General features: G+C 39.0%; 1 protein-coding gene across 7 annotated transcripts in view; it reads left to right on the top strand.

Annotated features, from left to right (window-relative positions):
• The window catches only part of NCOA6 (nuclear receptor coactivator 6), a 94,580-nt gene that overhangs the window by 51,300 nt on the left and 31,955 nt on the right, over nucleotides 1-11,325 (top strand). For 5 of the 7 annotated variants that reach the window (XM_081832944.1, XM_081832940.1, XM_006727479.3 and 2 more), the window contains 3 exons: nucleotides 6,154-6,282; nucleotides 6,955-7,800; nucleotides 9,826-9,972. In XM_081832944.1, the coding sequence (XP_081689070.1) occupies nucleotides 6,154-6,282; nucleotides 6,955-7,800; nucleotides 9,826-9,972 (1,122 nt within the window). The remainder of the gene's footprint in view (nucleotides 1-6,153; nucleotides 6,283-6,954; nucleotides 7,801-9,825; nucleotides 9,973-11,325) is intronic. The other 2 variants (XM_081832941.1, XM_081832942.1) reach the window with 2 other exon arrangements.

Raw genomic sequence — 11,325 nt, forward strand, 5'->3', positions numbered from 1 at the left:
GGGGTGCCTGGGTGGCTCAGTCGGTTAAGCATCTGACTGTTGATTTTGGCTCAGGTCATGATCTCAAGGTTGTGAGATCAAGCACCCTGCATGAGGCTCTGCACTGGGCATAGAGCCTGCTTGGGATTCTCTCTCCCTCTGCCCCTCACCCCCCTAAAAAAAGAAGAGAGGGCGCCTGGGTGGCTCAGTTGGTTAAGCAACTGCCTTCGGCTCAGGTCATGATCCTGGAGTCCCGGGATCGAGTCCCACGTCGGGCTCCCTGCTCGGCAGGGAGTCTGCTTCTCTCTCTGACCCTCCCCCCTCTCACGCTCTATCTCAGTCTCTCTCTCAAATAAATAAATAAAATCTTTAAAAAAAAAAAAATAAATAAAAAAATAAAAAAATAAAAAAAGAAGAGGAATTGAGTTGGCTCTCATTTATTTTTCATTTTTTAGTTAGTGCCAAGCTTTATTTTTTTTTAATTTTTTAATTTTTTTAATTCAATTAATTATACAATGTATTACTAGTTTTGGAGGTAGAGGTCAGTGATTGATCAGTCTTACATAATACCCAGTACTCATTACATTACGTGCCCTCCTAAATGTCCATCACCCAGTTACCCCATACTTCTATTCCCCTCCCCTCCAGCAACCCTCAGTTTGTTTACTATGATTAAGAGTCTCTTAGGGTTTGTCTCTCTCTGATTTCATCGTTTTATTTTTCCCTCTCTTCCCCTATGCTCCTCTGTTTTGTTTCTTAAATTCTACATATGAGTGAGATCATATGATTGTCTTTCTCTGATTGACTTATTTTGGTTAGCACAATACCCTCTAGTTCCATCCATGTTGTTGCAAATGGCAAGATTTCATTTTTTGATGGCTGAGTAATATTCCATTGTATATATATACCACATCTTCTTTATCCATTCATCTGTTGATGGACATCTTGGCTCTTTCCATAGTTTGGCTTTTGTGAACATTGCTGCTATAAACATTGGGGAGTTTGGGTAGTTTATATGTCTAGGAATACATCCATTTCTTCCAGATTGCCTAATTTGTTGGCAAACGGTTGCTCATAATATGTTTTTATAATTGTTTGTATTTCTTCAGTGTTGGTTGTGATTTGTCCTCTTTCATTCATGATTTTATTTATTTGGGTCCTCTTTTCTTTTTGATAAGTCTGGCCAGGAGTTTATCAGTCTAATTAATTCTTTCAGAGAACCAGCTCCTAGTACTGCCTCTTGTTCTCTTTTTTGAGGTGAGTTTTTCCGTCTTGTCATTCTTGCAGAAAGTGGTTGCTTTTCTATTTGTAGAGCTGTAGCTATTCTTTTCTTAGATCGCTGGTTGAGTTTGCAAGTGTTCAGAATGATTTAATAGCTGTCTAGCTGATTTCCTGGAACCAAATAAAACTAAGGTCTCCTACTCCTCTACCATCTTGGGCTCTCAGTCCCAAACTTTAAATCTGGCTCAGGCCTTGCCATTGGCTCCCTTGCCACCTCTCGAGTTGGCTCTCATTTAAAGCTGAGGAAACTCCAGGGGCGCCTGGGTGGCTCAGTCGGTTAAGCATGACCTTTGGCTCACATCATGATCCCAGGGTCCTGGGATGGAACCCTGTGTTGGGCTCCCTGCTCAGAGGGGAGTCTGCTTCTCCCTCTCCCTCTGCCCCACCCCTCACGCATGCACAAGCTCTCTCACTTTCTCTCTCGAATAAATAAATCCTTAAAAAAAAAAAAAGAAGAAGCTGAGGGGAACCCTGGAGCTCACAGAAAGGAAGCAGTTTGCCCAGGGTCAAGTAACAATAGCCTAGTATCACAGATCTAACTCCCAGTCCAGTGCTCTTTTTACTACACTAGTGGCTTTCAAACTTTTTCTGCTGCAGGACCTTTTATTCAAATAAACCAGAAAAGCACAGCTGCTGTGGTTAAAGCATAGTAACCACCTGAAACTATACCCAGTCATTCACCTCCCCACTTACCACAGTAGCTCTTGAAGAAATACAGCAGAATGGAGAGCATCAATTCATAAGCCATTGTTCTGAACTGTAGCTGAAGACTTGGCCATATAAAATTGAAACTAGATTTTTATCCTAGCAGTGCCATTTCCTGGTTACCTCAAGCCAGCTATACCTCTCCAAGCAGCAGTTTCTTCACCTAAAAAAATGAGATAAAAATGCCTACAATCTTTTGAGCTCATGCTTGCAGGTGGATGAGCCATGAGCCCTGAAGCTGACATTTACAGAGTTCCTGTTATATGTCAGGACCTGTGCTGTTGGGCTGTTATGGAATACCACATAGTAGATGTACAGTACCCAGCCTGGTACCTATAGTAGGGGGTCAGTAGTTAGAGTTCTCCACCGAAGTCTGAGCATTTGGTATTGTGGTAGCTTGATGAGAGATAATCAGTGATGCTATTGCCAGTACTAAAGAACCGGAGTGGGAAGAGTCTGAAATTTTTCCAGAATTGATGAAAGATGTGAGTCCTCAGAAATCCTGAGCAATGTAAATAAAAATAAATCAACATTTGACACAAAATTGTAAACTGTAGAACATGAAAAAACAAAGAGAATGTTAAAAGCAACTCAGAATGAAAGACCAATTATTTACAAATGACAAGCTATCAGATCACAGCTGATTTCTCAGCAGCAACACTGAAAACCAGGAAACATTGGAACAGTATTTTCAAAGTGATGAGAGAATAATGGACAGCCTAGAATTTTACACCTGTTTATACTATAAAGAGTAGTATAAAATAAAGACATTTTCGAAGACACTAAGTGAAGGTACCATTAACAGACTCTTGCTAATTGAACTGCTCAAGAATCTACTTTAGGAAGAAGAAAATTGAATCTAAAATGGAAGAACTAAGATCTGAGAAGGAATAGTGAGCTAAGTAATTGGTAAACATTGGATAAATCTAAATAAGTATTGGCTCATTTAGCAATAATGATCACATGTTTATACTTTTAAGTCGAATATGTCTGTTGACAAAAGATATCATTAAAATAATAGAGGGGTGCCTGGGTGGTTTAGTCAGTTAAGCATCTGCATTTGGCTCAGGTTGTGATCCCGGGGTCCTGGATCTAGCCCTGTGCTGGGCTCCCTGCTCAGCAGGGTATCTGCTTCTCCCTCTGCCCCTCCCCTGCTGGTATGCACTCACACTCTCTCTCTCTCTCTCAAATAAATAAAATCTCTTAAAGTAAAAATAAAATAATAGAAATAAATGTGTAACTTCTAAGCTAGTAGTGGAGGGGTAGAAAGGAAGGGCATGTTGGAAAAAATCAATAAAATTCAAGAAAATTAGGAAAACGGCATAGGAAAACACCATAGGAAAAGAAGGGGTAAAAAGCAGAGGTGTCATAAAAAAAAAAAGAAGGGGTATCATAAAATGATAAAATGAATCAAAATATATTGGCAATTAATAGTAAAGGTAAATGTATTGTGAACGCTGATAAAGAGTGATTAACCAGATTGAATAATAATCTCAGATTTAGTTATATGGTCTTACAGGAAGCACATAAAACATAAGGATTTGGCTCATAGTTAAAAGGATGGAATAAAAGATAATCCTGGTGAATATTAACCAAGAAAAGGGGTATAACAATATTTTTATCAGATAAAACGACTAAGATAAAAAGCATTACTGAGGATAAATAGGGCCGCTTTTTGATGTAAAAGGAAATATTCATCAGGGAGCTGAACTTTTATTACATACTTAATACATAATCTAGCCTCAAAATATGTGAGGCAAAAGTGGAACAGGATTATATGGAGATACCACATCTTAGGGGAGATATTAACACACCTGTGTTAGTAATTGATGTATTGAGCTTATTTTGAAAATTAGTAAGGATAATGCTTGAATAATGTAAGTAAAATAGTTTGATATAATGGAGATATATAGAAACCATGCACTAATAAATCAAAAATTCTTAATCTTTTCAAGCATAAATGGAACATTTATACAAATTGACTGTATTTTTCTAAAATCAAGTTTCACTAAATACCAGATACTGGTATCACACAGATCATGTTCTCTGACCACAGTACAATTAAATCATGGCAAACAATAAAAAAAAACAGCTAACCAAAATATCCTGTATTTTTAGAAAATTTAAAATACATTCTGAATATCCCTGATTTTTTAAAAAGCAATCATGATGGACAGCAAAAAATATTTAAAATGGAATAATGAAAATAGTATGTACCGAAATTTGTGAGATGTAGCCAATACAGCACATGGAAGAAAATTTAAGCCCTCAGATAACTGTGTCAGAGCAGAACATGAGTTGAAAATTAAGAAGCTAAATACCTGACCTAAGAATTGAGAAAAAGAATAGCAGAGTAATAATAATTTAGGAGGAAGGAAGTAATAAAGATAAGAGCAGAGATAAGTAAAGTATTAAAAAAGCAAAACGGAACAAAGTAGCAAAACCAAAGATGTTTCTTCGAAAAAACAATTAAAACTGATGAACACGGTAAAACAAAGAAAAAAAGAGAAGACATAAGCAATGTAAAGAAGGAAAAAAGTGTGTACTTCAAAAGGGTGAATTTTATAATATATGAATTATATCTAAAAAATGGGAAAAAGTTGTGAATAACTTCATGCTAATAAATCTTAAAGCTTCATCAAATTAACATTTTTCTTGAAAATATAGTTTAACCAAAACTGATTTAAGGAAACTTAAAAATCTGTAACTATTTAAGAAATTGAAAGAATTAAAAATTTGTCTCCCTATGAATCAATTTGTATAACTCACAGGCCCAGATACTTTTCCAGGTGAGTTTACTAAACATTTAAAGAACAGGGGCGCCTAGATGGCTCAGTCATTAAGCGTCTGCCTTCAGCTCAGGTCATGATCCCAGGATCTTGGGATCGAGCCCCGCATCGGGCTCCCTGCTCAGCAGGAAGCCTGCTTCTCCCTCTCCTACTCCCCCTGCTTGTGTTCCCTCTCTTGCTGTGTCTCTCTCTCTCAAATAAATAAATAAAATCTTAAAAAAAAAAAAAAAAAAAGATATTCTTCCAGAGCATAAACAAAGAAGAAAGAAGCTTTCCAGCTCTTTTTTGAAGTTATTTTAATCTTGATGCCAAAAATCAAAGAGACATGAAGAGAGGATAATATATTTTCACTTACTAATATGGATGTTAAATCCTAAAAGTCTAATAGTATCAGAAATTGGAAAGATGTGGAACAAGAGTAGTTCTCAAACTGCTAGTTGGAATATAAATTGGCATAATGACTTTCTTTTTCCACCTTTTTTTTTTTTTAAAGATTTTATTTATTTATTTGAGAGAGAGAATGAGATAGAGAGCATGAGAGGGGGGAGGGTCAGAGAGAGAAGCAGACTCCCTGCTGAGCAGGGAGCCCGACGTGGGACTCGATCCCGGGACTCCAGGATCATGACCTGAGCCGAAGGCAGTTGCTTAACCAACTGAGCCACCCAGGCGCCCTCCACCTTTTTTTAAGTTTATTTAAGAAATCTGTACACCCACCCGTGGGGCTTGAACTCATGACCCCGAGATCTAGAATCTCACACTCCTCCCACTGAGCCAGCCAGGCACCCCTGGCATAATCACTTTTGAGAACAGTTTGCCAATATCTCGTAAAATGGAAGAAGCTTTTATACTTAAAACCTAGGAATTCTAAGTATATAGTCTAAAGACATGTCCACAAGAATACATGACATTGCAAAATTGTAAGAATGAAAATTGGGGCAGGGGGTGGGAGAACCTTAACTGTTCATTAGCAGAGTGAATGTATGGGTTCCATAAAATGGATCACCATTATAGCAGTCAAGATGGATGGATCTCAAAAGGTAATATTAAGTGAAAAGGGAAACTGAAGAAGACAGAGTATGATGCCACTTATACAAAGATTAAAAGCATACCAAAAATGCTATGCGGTTTACCTACATATGTAATAAAGATAAACAAACATGCACAGAACTATTAATGCCAATTATAAGGTAAGAGAGGAAGTGGAATGAGATTGGGAAGGAGTAGGGGGCTTCTGCTGTATCTCCATATGTATCTGAATGGAATGGGGCAAAATGTTAACAAGGTAGATGATTGGTACAGAAATTTTCCATACCTTTTTATATTCTTGAAATATTTTATTTACAAACAAATGTTGTACCAGTTCCAGTACTCTATTCTAGGGATTTTCTTTTTCCTTTAGGACTAATAAGGATGACCAGCCCTGCCACGGTTATGATACCCCAGAGTGTAAATGTGTCATCTTCCTTGATGGCACCAGGCCCCAATTCAGAGCTGCAGCCCAGGACTCCTCGCCCTGCTTCTCAGTCAGGTAATGACCTCTCCAATCTTTGTGGCTTGAAGAGGCTGGAACTCTTTGCAGAGTTTTCATTACAAAATTAATCTATCTCTGGTATCAAATTCCTAACTGCCCAACTTAAATGCCATCTTCTTTACAAAATCTTCCCTATTTCTTCAAGCTAAAAGTCAGCATTTCCTTCTCAGAACTTCTCATTCTCTTATCAGTTATAACCTAACATTCCTAAAAATGCATTCCTTTGGCTACATACTTCATGGCAGAGAATTCTATGATAAATTTGGTAAGCGCAGCATGCTTTATCCTCCTTCCTAGAGATTCACAATTGACCTATTGGAGGCACTGAACGTCCTGCAGTGAAGAAACCTGTCTAAGCTGGTTAGGTTCAGTTGTTTTCCAAACCTAATTGACCATGTTTAATTTTGTTTTCTTATAATGCTAATGAACGTAGTTCTCCAGGATACGCTTTGGAAAATACTGCTCTCCACATTTTATGTTTGGCTCTTCTATCCACTTTTGAACCATAAGCTCTTTCTAGACAACACTCATCTTTCTGTCATCTTGGCATGTTGCTTTGTATAGAAGGTGGTCACAAACATCTCATTGAAGGTGCCAGGGGATTTACTACTGCTATAGGATCTAGGTTGCAGTAATTTAATTATTGTTTTGTTAACTGTCTTTAAACAGATGCAATGGATCCACTCCTCTCTGGGCTCCATATACAGCCGCAGAATCACCCCTCAGGATCTTTAGCTCCCCCGCACCACCCAATGCAGCCTGTGCCCGTGACCAGACAGATGAACCCAGCTAACTTTCCCCAGCTGCAGCAGCAGCAGCAGCAGCAGCTACAGGCAAGACCCCCACAGCAGCAGCAGCAGCAGCAGCAGCAGCAGCAGCAGCCACAGGGAATTCGACCCCAGTTCACTGCCCCAACTCAGGTGCCTGTTCCTCCAGGCTGGAACCAGCTGCCTTCTGGAGCCCTTCAGCCTCCTCCGGCCCAGGGTTCTCTGGGCACAATGACTGCAAGCCAAGGGTGGAAGAAGGCTCCCTTGCCTGGCCCAATGCAACAGCAACTCCAGGCAAGACCATCCTTAGCCACGGTACAGACACCTTCCCACCCTCCCCCTCCATATCCCTTTGGCAGCCAGCAAGCCTCACAAGCCCATACAAACTTTCCTCAGATGAGCAACCCAGGCCAGTTCACAGCTCCTCAGATGAAGAGCTTGCAGGGAGGGCCCTCCAGGGTCCCAACCCCCCTGCAGCAGCCCCACCTCACCAACAAGTCTCCTGCCTCTTCACCCTCCTCCTTCCAGCAGGGATCCCCTGCATCCTCCCCAACGGTTAACCAAACTCAGCAGCAGATGGGACCAAGGCCACCTCAAAATAACCCACTTCCCCAGGGATTTCAGCAGCCCGTCAGCTCTCCCGGTCGGAATCCTATGGTTCAACAGGGAAATGTGCCACCTAACTTCATGGTGATGCAGCAGCAACCACCAAACCAGGGGCCACAGAGTTTACATCCAGGCCTAGGAGGTGAGGAACACTGAAGCTATTTGTTTTGGTAAACTTACTGGAGATAGATCTTAGTAGAACTTCAATATTTAGAGTTAATGGAGGGAGGATGTAATTATTTGGCTTTGTGGATATAGTAGTAACACTTAATAACTTATTTAACTTGATACATTATGCAGCATCTTACTGGTTACATTTAAGCTAGCCCTCTGGATAAAAATGCAGGTAACTACATACAATATAGAGATTTCCATTTTGTTTTTTAAATTATTTTTGCTTGATCTTGGACTAGTAAATTAAGATGTCCAGAAGAAACATGCATTGTATTAACTTAAACTGCTCAGCTGTTGGAAAAAAAAAAAGATCATGCAGTAGAGCAAAAATGAAAAAAATACAGGGTCTTTTGGGGAAAAGTCCCTTCAACTTTCCAATTTTGATAATCTTAATAAAGTAGTAAGCATGGTATTTGTTAAATTTGATTAAAGTGTTAAAGGGGATTAAATTCAGAAATCATTGACTTTTATAGTTTTATAATGCCAATGCCTGCTCCTTAGAGAGGGAATTCCACCAGTTATACCTAAAGGAGATTTATTTATTTATTTTGTAAGGTGCCTCTTGTATGAAGAAAAAGCAATGGAGCTTAATGTGTGAGAGGTAAAACGATTACAGTAAAACTTATCCATCTCCATGTTTATTATTTATTCTTATTAATCATTGATCTAGTGCACATGAATGTGCTTGGAGCTTTTCAGTAAGGTATAGAGAGTGTCAGTAATACTGTCATCTGATAAACATGTTCCCACCAAAAGACACCCATTGCCTACCCAGAAAAAAACCCTTGCATCTTTAGTGCAACATAGCAAAGGCATGTTCTCATGGTTTCTGGTGAAATTAAGTTGCTCATCAGTCTTTTCACTCTCTTGTAATTAATTTTGCTGACTTGCAGGCTATGTTTGAATCCTAAGAAGTTTTTAGAAAATGCAAGGATGTTTCATCTCCAAACTTCACTGTTCTGGGCATCTAGCCCTGAGTGGAAGCTGGGTAGTCCCTCCTGCAAATGTGATTACTGATTTAATTACAGTGGAAGCATGCAAATGGGGACTTGTCACTGCTAAAGAAAGGACAAATGCATATTTGTCTACAAAGTGTTTTTCAGGACATTGAAATTTGGTCCTTAAAAATAAGTGGGCGAGTACAAATTTTTTAAGTGAGCTTTTAGGTCTTGATGCTTTCATAGAGCAGATGATGTGCTCACCTAGGTGATCTGGCCACATCAAGGCCTATGTTATAAACAATGAGTGGGTTCTGAGATCCTCCTTCTTACACATCCTTTTTCTGAAATTAAACCTTCCTAGAAAAGGAAGTAATACCTTCATAAGATTCCATTAGAGCATGGCTTTTGGTACCATAGCTTTCGGAATTACAGCAAACCTTAAAAGGGGAAGGCATGATGATAATTTAATATTGCCTCACTTTGGAGCTCCTGTGGATTGTTTCTAATCTCCTATCTCTTCCCAAGAGATAAGCACAATACTGGGGGAAATTTTCCACAAGAGAGATTGTCATCCATTTCCTTCAATGGAAAAAAAATATCACCTATCATTAATATCAGGACCCAGCTCTTTGTTTTATAGTATTTCTGATCAATTTGTTTGAATATGAAAGAATTTAGCATATGCCTTTGGTGCCTGTGTTAAAGTATGTAAAGCTTTGGGGTCTGTTGTATTATAGTGAAAAGTGAGCCCTAAACCTTGCTGTGACGTGGCCTCAGATCACATTTAGGGAGCAGATTGCCATCTCTTCCTTGGCATGTTCTAAGTGTAAATTTTTTAGTATTTCTTTTTCATTTTGACAATGCTCATGTAAGAGATTGTGTTGATTTTTTTAACCATCTTTCCCAACCTTATTATTAAAGATCCTACCAGTGTGACAGAGAGAGCTAAGCCAGTGGAGACTTCATGCAGCTCATCCTTCCTTATTCATTCCACATCTAAGCAAGAGTATAAATTTGCTAGGTAACTGCCTTACTCATTGTTTTCTATTAAGGAATGCCTAAACGCCTCCCACCTGGCTTCTCAGCAGGACAGGCCAATCCGAACTTTATGCAAGGTCAGGTGCCTTCGACCACAGCAACCACCCCTGGGAATTCAGGAGCCCCCCAGCTGCAAGCAAATCAAAATGTCCAGCATGCAGGTTTGTTTTCTGTGCTTTATTCAGCCAGCATTTATTGAACATTGTGTGCTAGATACCATGATAGACAATAAAAATATACAGATAAATGTAAGTCCTGGTCCTTCCCCTTAATCTCAAACCAAAATTATTCTTTCAGGGCAATAATTGATACAGCAAACGTAGAGTACAGTGTCTTGGGATCCTAAAAACACCTAAGGAAAGAAAATGAAACTTGAGTTTGAGCAGGGATCAGCATTTATTTTTTCCTTACTGTAAAGGACTCCAGATAGTAAATATTTTAGGCTTTGCAGATTATATGGTCTCTATTGCAACTACTTAACTCTGCTGTCATAGCACAAAAGTAGCCATAAACAGTAGGACAGATGAGCATGGCAGTGTTCCAAACACTTAGAAACTGGCTGTTGATTTGGCCCATGGGCCATAGTTTGCCAGCTCCCGAGTTAATAAAAGGGCAAAAGACATTTCTGGAAAAGGAAACTATAGGTACGGAAGCACAGAGGCACATGGCATTTTGGGGGAACTGCAACTTTTTAAGTCTCTCTATAGTACACGTTAGCTTTGTTTATGCAGAATGTTTAAATTCTAGTTTACAGTGTGGTGTTTGAAGACCAGACTTCAATCAGTATAGATTTAATGCCGACAGTGTATTGTATATAAGAAGAAATCTTGGAGAAGAAATAGGATGGAGCAGAATGGCTAAAAAGAATTTGTAAAAGCAGTGTTATATATGCCCAGATTTTGTGTTCCTGGTTACTTAGGTACCACATGACTAATCTTACCCTTTCTCATTTAGGCAGTTTGGACTGAAGTAGCACAGTTAGTTTCTTTGGAGAACTCCCCATTCCCCACTTGGAGTTAATTTAGTTATGTGGTTCCAACTTTGATTGTGAATCACTAAGGAACAAGAAAGTTCTAACTACCTCTTAAAGGGTGAGAGAAGAGTAGGGCAAACTACTTGGCTTTCCCCATCTGCTAATGCAAAACTGCATTCCTGAGTTTTGTGAATTCATGAGTTTTGTAGGAAGTTATAAAACAGTGATAAAATCATTCATAATTCTTCCACCCAAGCACCAGCTATTTCTTTTTATGTGGTGCCTTCCACATGCACATATTGTTTAGATTTCCCTATTTATCCTAAGATAGTTCTACTCTTGTCTCTCATTTTCTGTTCTTTTACCCTACTTTATTTCTCTTGTAAGCTTTTACTTTTTTTAATTTTCTTTTATTATGTTATGTTAATCACCATACATTACATCATTAGTTTTTGATGTAGTGTTCCATGATTCATTGTTTTCGTATCACACCCAGTGCTCCATTCAATATGTGCCCTCTTTAATACCCATCACCAGGCTA

The sequence above is a fragment of the Leptonychotes weddellii genome, chromosome 10 (genome assembly GCF_054177405.1).
Source record: "Leptonychotes weddellii isolate Sample4059 chromosome 10, ASM5417740v2, whole genome shotgun sequence".
Classification (NCBI taxonomy): domain Eukaryota; kingdom Metazoa; phylum Chordata; class Mammalia; order Carnivora; family Phocidae; genus Leptonychotes; species Leptonychotes weddellii.